The sequence below is a fragment of the Oncorhynchus keta genome, chromosome 22 (assembly GCF_023373465.1).
Source record: "Oncorhynchus keta strain PuntledgeMale-10-30-2019 chromosome 22, Oket_V2, whole genome shotgun sequence".
In the NCBI taxonomy this organism is placed as follows: domain Eukaryota; kingdom Metazoa; phylum Chordata; class Actinopteri; order Salmoniformes; family Salmonidae; genus Oncorhynchus; species Oncorhynchus keta.
The window spans coordinates 29783403-29803048 of record NC_068442.1 but is presented as its reverse complement, the minus strand read 5'-3'; the positions used below and the strand labels follow the sequence as shown (position 1 = coordinate 29803048).

Genomic DNA, 19646 nt, shown 5'->3' with positions numbered 1-19646 from the left:
GCTTGGGTGATTGTTGTCCTTAATGATCTTCTTGGCCTTCTTGTGACATCGGGTGCTTTAGGTGTCCTGGAGGGCAGGTAGTTTGCCCCCGGTGATGCATTGGGCAGACCGCATCACCCTCTGGAGAGCCCTGCGGTTGCGGGCGATGCAGTTGCCGTACCAGGCCGTGATACAGCCTGACAGGACGCTCTCAATTGTGCATCTGTAAAAGTCTGTGAGGGATTTATGTGCCAAACCAAATTTCTTCAGCCTCCAGAGGTTGAAGAGGCGCTGTTGCACCTTTTTCTCCACACTGTCTGAGTGGGTGGACCATTTCAGTTTGACGGTGATGTGTACGCCGAGGGTGATTGACCATCATCTTGAACTTCTTCCATTTTCTAATAATAACAGTCGATGCCTTCTGACCAAGCTGCTTTCCTATTGTCCTGTAGCCCATCCCAGCCGTGTGCAGGTCTACAATTTTATCCCTGATGTTCTTACACAGCTCTCTGGTCTTGGCCATTGTTGAGAGGTTGGAGTCTGTTTGATTGAGTGTGTGGACAGGTGTCTTTTATACAGGTAACGAGTTCAAACAGGTGCAGTTAATACAGGTAATGAGTGGAGAACAGGAGGGCTTCTTAAAGACAAACAAACAGGTCTGTGAGAGCCAAAATTCTTATTGGTTGGTAGGTGATCAAATATTTATGTCATGCAATAAAATGCAAATGAATTACTTAAAAATCATACAATGTGATTTTCTGGATTTTTGTTTTAGATTCCGTCTCTCACGGTTGAAGTGTACCTATGATAAACATTACAGACCTCTACATGCTTTGTAAATAGGAAAACCTGCTAAATCGGCAGTGTGTCAAATATTTGTTCTCCCCACTGTACATCACATGTCTGAACCGTTGAATTGCGACTCCACTTTGTTTCTATACTGATGTTTTGTCTATTTGATTGCCTTACGGAAGGCATAACTACACTGTTTATAATTGGCTATATTCCCAGTACCTTGCCACGGTTAAATGTGGTGGTTCTCGCTTTCAGTTTTGCACAAATGCTGCCATCTGTTAGAGCTGTGTCACATTGCCATATGGCTTGTGTATGTAAGTTGTCATGTTTTCTCTCAATGGCCATGTATTGTAGCTGTAGGAAATGCACTTGGAGCTGAAGGTGGGAGACGATCAACAGAGTTTGAGAAGCTTACAGGTGGCAGGGAAAGTTTACTGAGTTTACTGAGTAAAGAGTATAAGTGGCATTTTGAGTGATTAATAAAAGTGGAAAAAAAGAGTGAGAGCCCAAGCTAGCAAGTGATTAAGAAAAACGTGGGCACAGCTAACAATTCTAAGGAAAGAGAAAGTTTTTGGAATGTTCACCTAATGTTTGAGTGACCAGTGACCAACATTTTATCTAATCTATGTTAGCAAAAACCTTTTTAGCATGTTTTGGCATTACATGCTGACCAAACCAGACGTGCACCATCACGTGCATGTTGATTTTGTACCCCCACACCAGACACGATAAGGACACGCAGGTTGAAATATCAAAACAAACTCTGAACCAATTATATTCATTTGGGGACAGGTCGAAAAGCATTAAACATTTATGGCAATTTAGCTAGCTAGCTTGCTGTTGCTAACTAATATGTCCTGGTATGTAAACATTGGGTTATTTTACATGAAATGCACAAGGTCCTCTACTATGACAATCCACAGGTAAAACGGCAAACCAAATTCCTTCCTCAGGCTGCTGTTTTACTTCTTTGGACTTTATGTGGCGGTTGGAAACCGACTTTACGGTGCATTACTACAACCGACTGGAGTGTGGACATGAGCTCACCTTTCAATTATGCTCCTAAACACCAGTGATGAGAACACATATGCTCCTAAAAACCAATGAGGAGATGGGAGAGGCCGGACTTGCAGCGCGTTGAACATCACAAATAGAACCTATTTCTATTTTAGTGCCTGGCCACGCAGACGCTCGCTGAGGCCCTCGAGCAGTGTGGGTGCAATGATTGAATAACATGTATGTGTATATTTATTTTACAACGCTCGAGCACACCAATGCGAGCGGTGTGGTCAGCATGCTAGAGTTCCCTTAACCTCTTCAGTCTACCCTCTCCTTTTTCGAACATTCTGTTAAAAATCGCGCAACATTTCAGCGCCCTGCTACTCATGCCAGGAATATAGTATATGCATGTGATTAGTATGTGTGGATAGAAAACACTCAGACGTTTATAAAACTGGTTAAATCACGGCTGTGGCTTTAACATAACGTGCGTTTCATTGAAAAGTGCAGGAAAATCTGATCACTGAAAGTGGAAAAATATATCCATCCGCCGCTTCAACCCATTGTTATGGGCGAAAGACATTAAATATGGCTGAGGTTGCAGTACCTACAGCTTCCACACGATGTCAACAGTCTTGTCATTTGCCTAGGATTTGTTTCTTGGTCAAACGAACAAGAGACAGCCCATTTCTTCCGGTCTCCGACCGGATATTTTGGTTGAGAAATAAACGGACAGGATTTCAAGATGGGTCCCTATAGAAAACACTTCGTCTCGTGATTAATTTGATCGCTTATTAACGTTTACTAATACCTAAAGTTGCATTACAAAAGTATTTCGAAGTGTTTTGTGAAAGTTTATCGTCGACTTTTTGAATTAAAAAAAATGACGTTACGTTATGAAACGCTATTTTTTTTCATTTAACACACAGTCTACATAGAACGATATCTAGGCTATATATGGACCGATTTAATTAAAAAAAAGACCCAATAGTGATTATGGGACATCTAGGAGTGCCAACAAAGAAGATGGTCAAAGGTAATGAATGTTTTATATTTTATTGTGCGGTTTGTGTAGCGCCGAATATGCTAATTATTTTGTTTACGTCCCCTGCGGGTCTTTTGTGGTGTTACATGCTATCAGATAATAGCTTCTCATGCTTTCGCCGAAAAGCATTTTACAAATCTGACTTGTTCCCTCGATTCACAACGAGTGTAGCTTTAATTCAATACCCTGCATGTGTATTTTAATGAACGTTTGAGTTTTAACTAATACTATTAGCATTTAGCGTAGCACATTTGCATTTCCAGAGCTCTAGATGGGACGCCTGCGTGCCAGGAGGAAGCAAGAGGTTAAGGTCAAACAGACCATACCCAGAACGCGGTTACCATGTTCTCAGAATATATAATATCAATGTTTTAGGCACGTTTCATGGGACGTTGCAGGACCAATCATGTGTTCAGTTTTCTGAGGGTGAGGAGAATATTCCATCAACGTCCCACCAAACACACACAGAACATGTTTGCCATGTTCTCAGAATATAAGATATTAATGAATATTCCTTGCACAATACAGGAACAATACTATGAACATATGCTATTCAGGTTCTCCTGATATGAAATAGCTACAGTAGTCCTGGAACGCCAGGGGGAGAACATATGATAGACCCTATATCAAATCCATTCCCTTTCCCAGGCTCACCTTCATTTTGGCAACACATGGGAAACCAATGGCTACCATGATGGTGGTGAGGAGGATAAGGAGGAGAAGCTGTATCCATTTTGAAAATAAATAGTGCCTGTTTTCCGATGTATAGCTGCCATCAGATAAAAAAGCATAACTATGGTGAGAAGAGAGTGCAGGGAAAGAGAGAGAGAGAGCGAGATAGAGAAAGGCTTGGTAGTGGGAACATTCCCAGCACAGTCTTACTGAGCTTCTTCATAAGATTGTAACATAATCTCTCTATGGAGCGATGACTACTCCAAATCAGGAGCATGTCAACCCTCGTCTCGTTCTGCCATCAGTGGAGGCACATCACTGATGCATGACATACAGTATATTACATGATCCTTGTAACACTGAAATGAATCTTGTACGGACAGAAAAGAAAGGTATGTCTGTATCTACGGTGTGTCTGTATCTACAGTATTTAATCAGTAAGTGCCTGAAGAAAACAATTCCAAGCTGTATGTTTTCTTTTCAACTAATTTAAATTAACAGTTTGTCCATAACACCTATAGAACTCCTGTAAGCCAAACTAATCTGCTGACTGTAGATCTCCCTCACGCTCCCTGTCTCTTTCTCTCACATTGGGGGCATGACACTTTGCCTTGGTGCTTACGCACCACTGAGAGCCACAGGGGGAGGGAGGAAGCCTATACTATGAATCCTCCACAGACCCCTCAGGGACCCAAAGTTCCCCAGATACCACAGGACAGAGGGGGAATAGAGAGAACTTAGCTTCAGAAGAACTCTCCAGTCTGCAATTATCTATTATGTGCAGGGCTCAGCTTTGTGATGTCTCTCTTTTAAGGTTTCATTTTCAGACTCTCTTTCTGGGTGTTCTGAGAAGTGGTTGATTCTTTAGTCTCATCTGCAAAGCTCTCTCTCTCGGTCGCAGACACGCACAGACACAAACACACACATACGTTACACAGATACACACACACACACACACACACACACACACACACACACACACACACACACACACACACACACACACACACACACACACACACACACACACACACACACACACACACACACACACACACACACTATCCTGAAAATACATTGCTTCATGTCTTAGTGTTCCTTCTGCAAATGAGGCTGTGAGGACTCAATTATGGAAGGTATAACCTCTGTAAAAGTCCAATAACTGTTCCACATTAACATATTAAATCTATTCCTGTTTTTACAGATGGTCTGTAGGCTTGAACCTGTACGTCTGAGTTCCTAAATGGAACAGCAGTAAAATGGGCCCTCCATCTATCTCATCTAAGCTGAATTACTTGTACACACATTAACGCCAAACAACTCTGATCAAATGACCTAGCCACCAATATATTCCGAAAAATCAATCAAAGCACTTGAGCATGGTACTGACAAAATGTTGTTTTTTATCAACCCTTGGTAACATAACCAGAGAAGGATGTCAAGGATCTAGCCTTTTTATTAAAAAGGAATACATCAAGTTATATTCATCGAGTCATATATTTGTTTTGACTGTCATCCAAAACGGATTGGGTAGTTTTGAGAAAGAAAAATAGGACTAAAATATCCAATTCAAACACACAGTTTTATTTGTGAGGGGTAATTGTTTATTCTGCTTATGCTAATTATTCTTGTTATTCTAATCAAATCAAATTGTATTTGTCACATGCATAGTGAAATGCTTACTTACAAGCCCTTAACCAACAATGCTTTTTTCTGGGATATTGGTGTTGATGTGAGCCATGACCAGCCTTTCAAAGCACTTATTGGCTACAGACATGAGTGTTACAGGTCAGTAGTCCTTTAGGGAGGTTACCTTAGTGTTCTTGGGCACAGGGACTATGGTGGTCTGCTTGAAACATGTTGGTAATACAGATTCAGTCAGGGAGAGGTTGAAAATGTCAGTGAAGACACTTGCCAGTTGGTCAGCGCATGCTCGGAGAACACGTCCTGGTAATCCATCTGGCGCTGTGGCTTTGTGAATGTTGACCTGTTTAAAGGTCTTACTCACATCGGCTATGGAGAGCGTGATAACACAGTCGTCCAAAACAGCTGGTGCTCTCATGCATGCTTCAGTGTTGCTTGCCTCGAAGCGAGCATAGAAGTAATTTAGCTCGTATGGTAGGTTCGTGTCACTGGGAAGCTTGTGGCCTTGCTTCTCTTTGTAGTCTGTAATAGTTTTTAAGCCCTGCCACATCCGCCGAGAGTCAGAGCCAGTGTAGTACGATTCAATCTTATTCCATTATTGACGCTTAGCCTGTTTGATGGTTCGTCGGAGGGTAGAGTGGGATTTCTCATAAGCTTCCAGGTTAGAGTCCCGCTCCTTGAAAGCGGCAGCTCTACACTTTAGCTCAGTGCAGATGTTGCCTGTTATCCATGGCTTCTGGTTGGGGTATGTACGTAATGTCACTGTGGGGACGACGTCATCCATGCACTTATTGATGAAGCCAGTGACTGATGTGGTGTACTCCTCAATGCCATCGGAAGAATCCCGGAACATATTTCAGTCTGTGCTAGAAAAACAGTCCTGTTGCTTAGCACCTGCTTCATCTGACCACTTTCTTATTGACCGAGTCACTGGTGCTTCTTGCTTTAGTTTATCTTTTAAGCAGGAATCCGGAAGACAGAATCACAGTCAGATTTGCCAAATGGAGGGTGAGGGAGAGCTTTGTATGCATCTCTGTTTGTGGAGCAAAGCTGGTCTAGCATTTTTTTTTCCTCTGGTTAAACATTTAACATGCTGGTAGAGATTAGGTAGAATGGATTTGAGTTTCCCTGCATTAAATTCCCCGGCCACTATTCACAGTGGAGAGGCATGTTTTCACTGGAATATGGATATCCACATTGCGTGATTGTGAATAACACTAAATATGGTGGTAAACCCACCACAATCCGCCTATCAGTGTATCAGAAGGTGTCCGAGGTGGGACGGACAGGTGAGGCTTACCGTGCCAATGACTTTCGGGAATGGGGGCTCCATGTTCTCACTGACATGCATGCGGGGAGCGAACAGGGCTCTCTTTGATCTGTAGGGCTGGATCTGTCCAAGGCCAAGGATCTCCTTTGAACACACAGAGGGAGGGGTGGCATTAAAACAACATATTGTATAGTTTATACATTACCTATGTGGTCCTGTGTGGCTCAGTTGGTAGACTATGGAGCTAGCAATGCCTGGATCATAGGTTAAATTCCTGCTGGGGCCACCCATATTGAAATGTAGGAACTCACTTTAGTAAGTCCCTTTGGGTAAAAACATCTCATAAATGGCATATATACAGTCAGTTCTAAAAGTACTGGGACAGTCTTACAGTTTAGGTTGTTTTGACTCCATACTCCAGCAATGAAATGACACAATGACTATGAGGTTAAAGTTCAGACTGTCGGCTTTAATTTGACGGTATTTCAATGCATATTGGGTGAACCGTTTAGATATTACAGAGCTTTTTGTACATAGTCACCCCATTTTAATTCACTTATACCTTACATATACTGTACCACTCAAAAGTTTGGACACCTACTCATTCCAGGGTTTTTCTACATCGTAGACTAGTAGCGAAGACATCACAATTATGAAGTAACACATATGGAATAATGTCGTAACTAAAAAAGTGTCAAACAAATCAAAATATGTTTTATATATGAGATTCTTCAAAGTAGTCAGCCTTTGCCTTGATGACAGCTTTGTACACTATTGGCATTCTCTCAACCAGCTTCATGAGGCAGTAACCTGGAATACATTTAAATTAACAGGTGTGCCTTGTTAAAAGTACATTTATGGAATGTCATTCCTTCAGTATTCAGAAGGTTGGATGACTGAGGTGCCCAAAGTAAACTGCCTGTTACTCAGGCCCAGAAGCTAGGATATGCATGGTAGTATTGGATAGAAAACACTCTAACGTTTCTAAAACTGTTAAAATAATGTCTGTGCGTATAACAGAACTGATTTGGCTGGCGAAATCCCGAGGACAATCCATCTAGGAAAATTATTTTTTGAGGTTATTCGACTTTCCAATACTTTTCTATGGGAAAGCCAAATTACTCGGTCCCAGATTGCAGTTCCTATGGCTTCCACTAGATGTCAACAGTCTTTAAAAATTGTTAGATGTTTTTTAATTTTTTTTTAATGAAGAAGTAGTCGTATTCTTTCTAAGTGTCACAGAGGAGGACTGGTGAGCATGAATGAATGCGCGCTCCTTGTTTTTTTTTTTTCCGGTATTGGAAACTATTTATTCCGTCTTAAATTTGATTGATTATTTACATAGGATACCTGAGATTGGATTAGAAATGTTGTTTGAAATGTTTGGACCAAGTTTACAGGTTACTTTTTAGATTCCTTTATAGGCATGTTGGGCGAGTTGGAACAGGTGTTTTTCTGAATCAAATGTGACAAATACATTTTAGAGATATATAAAGAAGGACTTTATTTCACAAAACGACCATTCATTGTGTAACTGGGATATTTAGGATTGCAAAAATGTGAAGATCTTCAAAGGAAACTGATATATTTTATGGCTATTTCTGACTTCCGTGATGCATCTGCTTGGTTGGAAAATGATTGTGACGTGCTCCAGTGAGGGCGCGCACTTGGTTATTTATCTACGGTATTGAATATATTTTCAGTCTTAAATTGTATAGTTAATTTTCATAATAGGGTACCTAAGGATTGATTAGGAATGTTGTTTGACATGTTTGGACCAAGTTTATTGGTAATGTTTGGGATGAATTTTGTATGCATTTTCAATGAGAGGAAACCGGTGGATTATTGAAAGAAGCGTGCCAAATAAACTTACTTCTTTGGGATGTAATTAGGGACCCCTGTGATTGCAACCAGATGAAGATCTTCAAAGGTAAGGGATTTATTTTATCGCTATTTCTGACTTTTGCAAAAAAAAACATTTTAACTTTTTATTGCTGCAGGGGTAGTATTGAGTAGCTTGGATGAAAATGTGCCCATTGTAAACCAGCTCCTCAGTCTCAGTTGCTAATATATGCATATTATTATTCGTTTTGGATAGAAAACACTCTAAAGTTTCCAAAACTTTTTGAATTATGTCTGTGAGTATAACAGAACATTTGCAGTTGATATATTATCGATTATATATTTTAAGAACAACCTGAGGATTGATTATAAAAAAACGTTTGACATGTTTCTGTGGACATTATGGAAACTATTTGGAATTTTCGTCTGCGTTGTCGTGACCACTCTTTCCTGTGGATTTCTGAACATTATTATTATAACGCGACAAACAAACTGAGGTATTTTGGATATAGAAATAGTCTTTATGGAACAAAGGGAACATTTGTTGTGTAACTGGGAGTCTCGTGCGTGAAAACATCCGAAGATCATCAAAGGTAAACGATTCATTTGATTGCTTTTCTGATTCTCATGACCAAGCTTCCTGATGCTAAGTGTACTTAATGTTTTGTTGAGCGATCGATAAACTTACACAAACGCTTGGATTGCTTTCGCTGTAAAGCATAATTTCTAAATCTGACACAACAGGTGAATCTCAATTCAACGGCTCAGACACAAGAGGCATGTGGCAGGGTCTACAGTCAATCACAGACTACAAGATGAAATCCAGCCCAGTCACGGACCAGGATGTCTTGCTCCCAGGCAGACTAAATAACTTTTTTGCCCGCTTTGAGGACAATACAGTGCCACTGACACGGCCTGCAACGGAAACATGCGGTCTCTCCTTCACTGCAGCCGAGGTGAGTAAGACATTTAAACGTGTTAACCCTCGCAAGGCTGCAGGCCCAGACGGCATCCCCAGCCGCGCCCTCAGAGCATGCGCAGACCAGCTGGCCGGTGTGTTTACGGACATATTCAATCAATCCCTATACCAGTCTGCTGTTCCCACATGCTTCAAGAGGGCCACCATTGTTCCTGTTCCCAAGAAAGCTAAGGTAACTGAGCTAAACGACTACCGCCCGTAGCACTCACTTCCGTCATCATGAAGTGCTTTGAGAGACTAGTCAAGGACCATATCACCTCCACCCTACCTGACACCCTAGACCCACTCCAATTTGCTTACCGCCCAAATAGGTCCACAGACGATGCAATCTCAACCACACTGCACACTGCCCTAACCCACCTGGACAAGAGGAATACCTATGTGAGAATGCTGTTCATCGACTACAGCTCGGCATTCAACACCATAGTACCCTCCAAGCTCGTCATCAAGCTCGAGACCCTGGGTCTCGACCCCGCCCTGTGCAACTGGGTACTGGACTTCCTGACGGGCCGCCCCCAGGTGGTGAGGGTAGGCAACAACATCTCCTCCCCGCTGATCCTCAACACGGGGGCCCCACAAGGGTGCGTTCTGAGCCCTCTCCTGTACTCCCTGTTCACCCACGACTGCGTGGCCACGCACGCCTCCAACTCAATCATCAAGTTTGCGGACGACACAACAGTGGTAGGCTTGATTACCAACAACGACGAGACGGCCTACAGGGAGGAGGTGAGGGCCCTCGGAGTGTGGTGTCAGGAAAATAACCTCACACTCAACGTCAACAAAACTAAGGAGATGATTGTGGACTTCAGGAAACAGCAGAGGGAACACCCCCCTATCCACATCGATGGAACAGTAGTGGAGAGGGTAGCTAGTTTTAAGTTCCTCGGCATACACATCACAGACAAACTGAACTGGTCCACTCACACTGACAGCGTCGTGAAGAAGGCCCAGCAGCGCCTATTCAACCTCAGGAGGCTGAAGAAATTCGGCTTGTCACCAAAAGCACTCACAAACTTCTACAGATGCACAATCGAGAGCATCCTGGCGGGCTGTATCACCGCCTGGTACGGCAACTGCTCCGCCCTCAACCGTAAGGCTCTCCAGAGGGTAGTGAGGACTGCACAACGCATCACCGGGGGCAAACTACCTGCCCTCCAGGACACCTACACCACCCGTTGTTACAGGAAGGCCATAAAGATCATCAAGGACATCAACCACCCGAACCACTGCCTGTTCACCCCGCTATCATCCAGAAGGCGAGGTCAGTACAGGTGCATCAAAGCTGGGACCGAGAGACTGAAAAACAGCTTCTATCTCAAGGCCATCAGACTGTTAAACAGCCACCACTAACAGTGTGAGTGGCTGCTGCCAACACACTGTCATTGACACTGACCCAACTCCAGCCATTTTAATAATGGGAATTGATGGGAATTATGTAAATATATCACTAGCCACTTTAAACAATGCTACCTTATATAATGTTACTTACCCTACATTATTCATCTCATATGCATATGTATATACTGTACTCTACATCATCGACTGCATCCTTATGTAACACATGTATCACTAGCCACTTTAACTATGCCACTTTGTTTACTTTGTCTACACACTCATCTCATATGTATATACTGTACTCGATACCATCTACTGTATGCTGCTCTGTACCATCACTCATTCATATATCCTTATGTACATATTCCTTATCCCCTTACACTGTGTATAAGACAGTAGTTTTGGAATTGTTAGTTAGATTACTTGTTGGTTATCACTGCATTGTCGGAACTAGAAGCACAAGCATTTCGCTACACTCGCATTTAACATCTGCATGTGACAAATAAAATTAGATTTGATTTGATTTGATTTGATTAACAAAAGGCTAAGCTGTGTTTTCCTATATTGCACTTGTGATTTCATGAATATAAATATTTGTAGTAATATTTATTGAATGTTGCGCTATGCTATTCAACGGTTGTTGATGACACTTATCCCGATAGGGGGATTGCAGCCATAACAAGTAAACCAGGTAGGCAAGTTGAGAACAAGTTCTCATTTACAATTGTGACCTGGCCGAGATAAAGCAAAGCAGTTTGACACATACAACAACAACACAGAGTTACACATGGAGTAAAACAAACATACAGTCAATAATACAGTAGAAAAATAAGTATATATACAATGTGAGAAAGTGAGGTGAGATAAGGGAGGTAAAGGCAAAAAAGGCCAAGGTGGCGAAGTAAATACAATATAGCAAGTAAAACACTGGAATGGTTGATTTGCAGTGGAAGAATGTGCAAAGTAGAGATAGAAATATTGGGGTGCAAAGGAGCAAAGTAAATAAATAAATAAATAAATACAGTCAGGAAAGATGTAGATGTTTGGGCTAAATTATAGATGGGCTATGTACAGGTGGAAAAATCTGTGAGCTGCTCTGACAGCTGGTGCTTAAAGCAAGTGAGGGAGATAAGTGTTTCCAGTTTCAGAGATTTTTGTAGCTCGTTCCAATCATTGGCAGCAGAGAACTGGAAGGAGAGGCAGCCAAAGGAAGAATTGGTTTTGGGGGTGACCAGAGAGATATACCTGCTGGAGCGCGTGCTACAGGTGGGTGCTGCTATGGTGACCAGCGAGCTAAGATAAGGGGGGACTTTACCTAGCAGGGTCTTGTAGATGACCTGGAGCCAGTGGGTTTGGCGACGAGTATGAAGCGACGGCCAGCCAACGAAAGCATACAGGTCGCGAAATAGGAAATAGGAAGCCAAGATGTTTGATGTGAGTCTGGAAGGAGAGTTTACAGTCTAACCAGACACCTAGGTATTTGTAGTTGTCCACATATTCTATGTCCGAGCTGTCCAGAGTAGTGATGTTGGACATGCGGGCAGGTGCAGGCAGCGATCGGTTGAAGAGCATGCATTTAGTTTTACTTGTATTTAAGATCAATTGGAGGCCACGGAAGGAGAGTTGTATGGCATTGAAGCTCGCATGAAGGGTTGTTAACACAGTGTCCAAAGAAGGGCCAGAAGTATACAGAATGGTGTCGTCTGCGTAAAGGTGGATCAGAGACTCACCAGCAGCAAGAGCGACATCATTGATGTATACAGAGAAGAGAGTCTGTCCAAGAATTGAACCCTGTGGCACCCCCATAGAGACTGCCAAAGGTCCGGACAGCAGACCCTCCGATTTGACACACTGAACTCTATCAGAGAAGTAGTTGGTGAACCAGGCGAGGCAATCATTTGAGAAACCAAGGCTGTCGAGTCTGCCGATGAGGATGTGATGATTGACAGAGTCACAAGCCTTGGCCAGGTCAATGAATACGGCTGCACAATATTGTTTCTTATCGATAGCGGTTAAGATATCGTTTAGGACCTTGAGCGTGGCTGAGGTGCACCCATGACCAGCTCTGAAACCAGATTGCATTGCGGAGAAGGTATGGTGGGATTCGAAACGGTCAGTAATCCGTTTGTTGACTTGGCTTTCTAAGACCTTAGAAAGGCATGGTAGGATAGATATAGGTCTGTGGCAGTTTGGGTCTAGAGTGTCTCCCCCTTTGAAGAGGGGGATGACCGCAGCTGCTTTCCAATCTTTGGGAATCTCAGACGACACGAAAGAGAGGTTGAACAGGCTAATAATAGGGGTGGTAACAATTTCGGCAGATACATTTAGAAAGAAAGTGTCCAGATTGTCTAGCCCGGCTGATTTGTAGGGGTGCAGATTTTGCAGCTCTTTCAGAACATCAGCTGACTGGATTTGGGAGAAGGATAAATGGGGTAGGCTTGGGCGAGTTGCTGTAGGGGGTGCAGTTCTGTTGACCGGGGTAGGGGTAGCCAGGTGGAAAGCATGGCCAGCCGTAGAAAAATGCTTATTGAAATTCTCAATTATAGTGGATTTATCGGTGGTGACAGTGTTTCCTATCTTAGTTAGGGATGTAAATTTTAGAATTTTTGGTCGTCTTCCTAAGCCAGGATTCAGACACGGCTCGAACATCCGGGTTGGCAGAGTGTGCTAAAGCAGTGAATAAAACAAACTTAGGGAGTAGGCTTCAAATGTTAACATGCATGAAACCATGGCTATTATGGCTACAGAAGTCATCAAAAGAGAGCGCCTGGGGAATAGGAGTGGAGCTAGGCACTGCAGGGCCTGGATTAACCTCTACATCACCAGAGGAACAGAGGAGGAGTAGGATAGGGGTACGGCTAAAAGCTATGAGAATTGGTCATCTAGAATGTCTGGAACAGAGAGTAAAAGGAGGTTTCTGGGGGCGATAAAATAGTTTCAAGGTATAATGTACACACAAAGGTATGGTCAGATGTGAATACAGTGGAGGTAAACCTAGGTACTTAGTGATGATTAGAGAGATATTGTCTCTGGAAACATCATTGAAACCAGGTGATGTCATTGCATGTGTGGGTGGTGGAACTGAAAGGTTGGATAAGGTATAGTGAGCAGGGCTAGAGGCTCTACTGTGAAAAAAACAATAAACACTAACCAGAACAGCAATGGACAAGGCATATTGACATTAAGGAGAGTCATGCTCAGTCGAGTGATCATAAGGGTCCAGTGAGCAGTGAGGTTGGTTGGGGTAACGGCAATTCAGACAGCTAGCCGGGCCATCGGTAGCAAGCTAGCATAGGATGGAGGTCTGTTTTTACCCACCTCGTGCATTTCTGTCAATTCATAAGAATTTGTAAGACTCTTATTTGTATAAAATGGACAGAGACCAGTCTTAAAAGTCAACCAGCAGCGTTTATTCTCGAGAGTACTGCCCATGATACATTTTACCACAGGTTATAAACTGAAAATGACGTCATTAGTTTTAGTAGTAGCCCGTCTCATCTCCGCTCCAGTACAATGACTGTATGGTTCTCAAGCTTTCCCACATCGTCTCTCCCTATTAAGATAATTTATGAACAGAGCCAAGGTCTGCCTGTGTAAGCATTCTAGCCAGTCTGGCTATAAGTTCATTCATTTCTACCAAGGAACAAACAGTCATTGTTCTAATTCTTGATTATATTTACACACATTATATTCAGTACTAGGATTATAAAGAAAATGCATACATATACAGCAATATAATAGTATTCTGATTAGTCAGTCCTGATTGAAATGCATACATAATTAGTCATTATTGATAAAAATTCCCTAAAACAAGTTTACTTTAACATTTTGTTATAGTTGGTTAAGGTTTTGTCTAGATTGTCTTTGTCTTATTATTGATATGTTTGTTTATTTGTAATTTGGCTTATTTGATTATTGTTTTGTAGTTAACTTGGGTTAGTTTAGTTCAGATTTCCAAATGTTTTGTTTGAGGGGATGTGTTGGTTGGGCCAATATTGGAGAGAGCATTGAGAGCCATGTGTTCTTTTGGTTCAGTTAGCTTGGTAGCTAAATTTGGTTAGCAATTCACTCTGGGTTTTTCTGGATTTTGTTCAGGTGGGAGTCCTCTCATGTTCAGACTTATCAGTGAGTGCCAATAGGAGGCTCGTGGTGTTTTTGCTTTAGGTGGCAGTGAACGTAGTTAGAGCATCCCTTTAGCTTTTCCCTTACATCGGCTCGGGAGCACCTCCGTGGTTATGGGGGGGCCTCCAGTTTCTGGTTGTCTTTTCCACTCCACTGGTTTTGTGTGCATAAAACCCCACCACATGTGACTGCATGAAGACCAGGGCCAGTTAGTTAGTGTTTTTGGAGGATAGTGGGGTGTGGCTCCTGTCCTTACCTCACCTGCATTTGTAAAAGTTGTATTGGTTGAGGAAAATGTCTTCCATTTTGAGTAGTTTTGTTCAAGCTCCTTCAGAGGTAACCTTAGAGTTGTGTACTAAGGAAAAGTTAATTGAAATTGCTGAATATTATCAAATTGATTAAAACAATTCAAGAGACTGTTAAAACTAGATTAAAGCAGGGTCTTAGAGAAATGGGTGTTTTTTGGGGTCAGTCTGCTAGTAGTGATGGTGCAGGTTTTAAATCTAGCCCTTCATTAACTTTTGAGCAGCAAAGGGAGCTGTTGCAAATGCAGTTAGAGAAAGAGAGCGATTGAGAAATGCTAATAGACCAGAAGGACTACCACAGTTTGATGTTTCACAGAATCTTTGTTTGTTGCCTAAATTTGATGAGTCAGATCCAGACACGTACTTTGCTTTATTTGAGCGTATTGCGGAAGCTAGAGCTTGGTCAGATTTGGACATGACTATGTTGTTGCAATGTGTACTTAGAGGTAAAGCACGTGAGGCTTTTACAGCACTGAGTGTAGCTGACAGTAAAGTTTTTGCTAAAATTAAATCAGCAGTTCTGAAGGTCTACGAGCTTGTGCCAGAGGCATATCATCAACGTTTTCGTTACAGGAAAAAGTTAGATTCACAAACCTATTCTGAGTTTGTTCGTGATTTGACTTCTGCATTTAATCGTTGGTGTACAGCTTCTGGAGTTAGTACTTTTGAGGGTCTGTCTAATTTGATTGTGTTAGAACAATTAAAAAATTCTGTGTCTGACCAGGTTGCTACATACATGAATGAACATAAAGTTAAGTCTCCAAATGATGCAGCAATCCTTGCAGATGAGTACAGGCTAACACATAAAAGCCATTTTGAGTCAAACAGTGACATGTACCATAAAAATAACTTTACTCCTAGGAATAGTAGGTCACCTTTTTCTGGGGCTTCTTTCCAAAGACCTCAGCAGAAGTTTGGGTCTGGAGGACTTAAAGCACCAGTTAATGCTAATACCTGTCGCTACTGTTTAGTTGAAGGACATTGGAAGAAAGATTGTCCTCCGCTTAAATAAAAAAAGTCAGGTCAAGTTAAACCTGCTGTGATGGCAAGTCCTGTTGCAGCCTCTGACCACCAGGGTGAGCTTTTTCAGCCACTCGTTGACTTTGATTCTCATTCTTCCCACTGTGATTTTTCAGCCTTTATTTCAGATGGTGTCGTGTCCCTGGTAGATGGCAACCAAAATGTTTCAATCAAGATCTTAAGAGACACTGGAGCTTTAGATTATTTTATTCTGGAATCTGTTTTGCCGTTCTCTAAAGAGTCTGATACTGGCAGTTGTGTAATGGTATGTGGTATGGGTTTAGTTCCATTCTCTTGTCCTTTTCATGAAGTTACCCTAAAATGTGGTCTGGTAGAGGGTGATGTAGATGTTGGGATTAGACCCCAGTTGCCAGTAGTGGGAGTCCACATGATTTTGGGGAATGACTTGGCAGGTAGTAAGGTGTGGGCAGATGGCAAACTAAACATCTGTAAGAAGCAACCTTTAGTGTCATCTGCAAGGGAATCGCTGGATCAAAACTGTATGTCTCCTGAGATATTTCCAGTTTGTGTGGTTACCCGCGCGGCCTCTCGTAAGGAGATTGAAAGTAAGCCAGAAAGTCTTGAGTTGCCAGTCAAACTCCAGACAGAACAGTTGACTAGTTCTAGAGATTCATTGATGGCTGAGCAAAAGGCCAATACTAACTTGGCTGATATGTTTGATAAAGTTGTTCCTGATTTAGTGGTGAGGAATAGTGCTCAGTGTTATTTTCTTCTTGATGGGCTGTTGGTCAGGAAATGGCTTCCACACTATGATCAGGGTCTAGGAGAACCAGTCTTTTAAATAGTTGTACCTACTACTTTGCAAAATAAAGTGTTGCAAACTTCACATGGTGATGAGGCAGGTCATATGGGTGTTCGTAAAACTTATGATTGCATACTTCGTTATTTTTTCTGGCCACGTTTAAAGCGGGATGTATCTCAGTTTATTAAAACCTGTGATACGTGTCAGCGCACAAGCAAGCAAAACCAGGTTGTAAGCCAGCACCTTTGTATCCAATACCAGTCATAGGGCAACCTTTTGAGCATCTTATTGATTGTGTTGGGCCTTTACCAAGGTCCAAGTCAGGTCATAGCTACTTATTAACTGTTATGTGTCAAGCAACCAGATATCCGGCAGCTTTTTCCTTGCGTACCATAACTTAAAAATCAGTAGTTAAAGCGTTAACTCAATTTCTTTCAACATTTGGGATTCCAAAATCATCCAGTCAGATCTGGGGTCTAACTTTACCTCCCATGTATTTGCTCAGGTTCTCAATCAGCTTAAAGTTAAACACAACAAGTCTACTGCGTTCCATGCCCAGAGCCAGGGAGCTTTGGAACGTTTTCATCAAACTTTAAAATCCTTGCTTTGTGCATACTGTACAGAACTGTCTGCAGATTGGCTGTTACTGATTGGTTGTTACTAGCTGCTCGTGAAGTAGTGCAGTAGTGCAGGAAAGCACAGGGTTTAGCCCAAATGACTTAGTGTTTGGTCATAAGGTGCGTGGGCCTTTAGCACTGTTGCAGTATAGTTGTTTGCCTGAGGAACCACATCAGAACTTTATTGACTATGTAAATGGTTTTAGGTTGAAGTTGTATAGGGCTGGTGAACTGCCGAAAGAAAAACTAAAATCTTCTCAACGGAAAATGAAACTGAAATATGACGGACAGGCTGAGCTGCGTTTTAGCTGTGAGTTTAGTCCCGGTGATCGTGTACTTGCTCTTCTGCCTCTTGTAAGTTCACCTTTTCAGGCAAAATATCGTGGTCCTTTCAATGTGTTGGGTAAAGTGTCAGATTTTAACTATGTTATTGAAACCCCTAGTCATAGGAAGTCCTCTAAATTATGCCATGGGAACCTGTTAAAATGATCACTCCTGTGATCTAAGCAAAGTTGAAGGCACTCCAGCAGCGAGGTCAGCGTTGACTGCTGCTCCAGTCACTGTATCTTGTGGCTTTAATTTGGTGGAGGGGGGAGAAGAGGAGGACGTTAGGGTTTCGGATGAGGTCTTACAAGGTCGATGGAAAACCCCCAGTATTTGCAAAACCTTGGGGTTTTGGTAGATAATTTAGACTGAGAAACGCGATGAATTGGTAGCTCTTATTAGAAACTACCCTGTTTTGTTTTCTGACACTCTATCACAAACCCACTTAATTGAGCATGATATAGACATGGGAGATGCTAAGCCTATCAAACAGAGATTTTATTATGTATCTGAGGAGAAGAGATTGAAACTGGAAACAGAGGTGCAGTATATGTTGGACAATGGTATTGCGGAGCCATGTTGTTCAAATTGTGCTTCACCCAGTCTTTTGGTCAAAAAGTCTGATTTCACTTTCAGACCTTGCACTGATTATAGAAAGGTTAACAATGTTACTAAAGCATACCTTTACACTATTCCTAGGATGGAGGACTGTATTGATCAAGTTGGGTCAGCAAAGTATGTTAGCAAATTTGATCTTTTAAATGGATATTGGCAAGTACCCCTTACCAAAAGAGCTTGTGAGATTGCTGCCTTTATAACTCCATCTGGTTTGTTCTCTTATACAGTGATGCCTTTCGGCTTGCGGAATGCTCCAGCCACCTTCCAGAGTCTAATGAATTGGGTGGTCTCAGGTCTGGAAGGGTGTGCCGTGTATTTGGTCATGTACTCAGACTCCTGGAAGGAGCATGTTTGGAGAGTGCAAGCCCTGTTCGAAAGACTGGTGTGGGCCAGGTTGATTATTAATTTGGCAAAATGTGAGTTTGCCAAAGCTACAGTCACATACCTAGGCAAGGTTGTTGGTCAGGGTTTTGTCTGTCCCGTGGAAGCCAAGGTCCAGGCTGTGAAGCAGTTCCCACAGCCGTCCACAAAGAAAGAACTGATGCTCTTCCTGGGAATGGCGGGGTACTACCGTGCTTTCTGTAAAAACTTTTCAGTAGTAGTGTCCCCCCTGACCAATCTGTTGAAGGCAAAGGCTGAATTTATCTGGTCCACCCAGTGTCAAGAGGCATTTGACGCAGTTAAGGCTCTTTTGTGTTTGGCACCTGTATTGGCAGCACCAAATTTTATTTTTTTTACCTTTATTTAACCAGGCAAGTCAGTTAAGAACAAATTCTTATTTTCAATGACGGCCTAGGAACAGTGGGTTAACTGCCTGTTCAGGGGCAGAACGACAGATTTGTACCTTGTCAGCTCGGGGATTTGAACTTGCAACCTTCCGGTTACTAGACCAACGCTCCAACCACTAGGCTACCCTGCCGCAAATTGCAGGTAGATGTCAGTCAAATCGGCGCTGGGGCTGTTTTTCTCCAGGAGAATGATAACAATGTTGAGTGTCCAGTCAGTTTCTTCTCCCAGAAATGTAATAAGTATCAGAAAAACTATTCTGTAATTGAAAAGGAGGCTTTAGGTCTCATTTGGGATTTACGGCGCTTCGAGGTCTACGTTGGTTCTGGTTTGACCCCTTTAACTGTGTTCACTGACCACAACCCACTTATTTTTCTGAGGTCCCTGCAAAATCCCAACCAGCGCCTGATGCGTTGTGCTTTGTTCTTGCAACCATTCAACATTGATATTATAAACATTAGTGGTAAGGATAATATCATTGCTGATGCTCTGTCCTGTGCTCCTTTAACCTAGTTTGTATCTTCTCTCTGC

At 42.3% G+C, this 19646-nt stretch overlaps 1 protein-coding gene across 1 annotated transcript in view; it reads right to left on the bottom strand.

Annotated features, from left to right (window-relative positions):
- LOC118401299 (cadherin-13-like) overlaps window positions 1–19646 on the bottom strand; it is a 636121-nt gene that overhangs the window by 371417 nt on the left and 245058 nt on the right. Inside the window, exon 4 of the mRNA XM_035798686.2 lies at window positions 6435–6548. Within this exon, the coding sequence (XP_035654579.1) occupies window positions 6435–6548 (114 nt within the window). The remainder of the gene's footprint in view (window positions 1–6434; window positions 6549–19646) is intronic.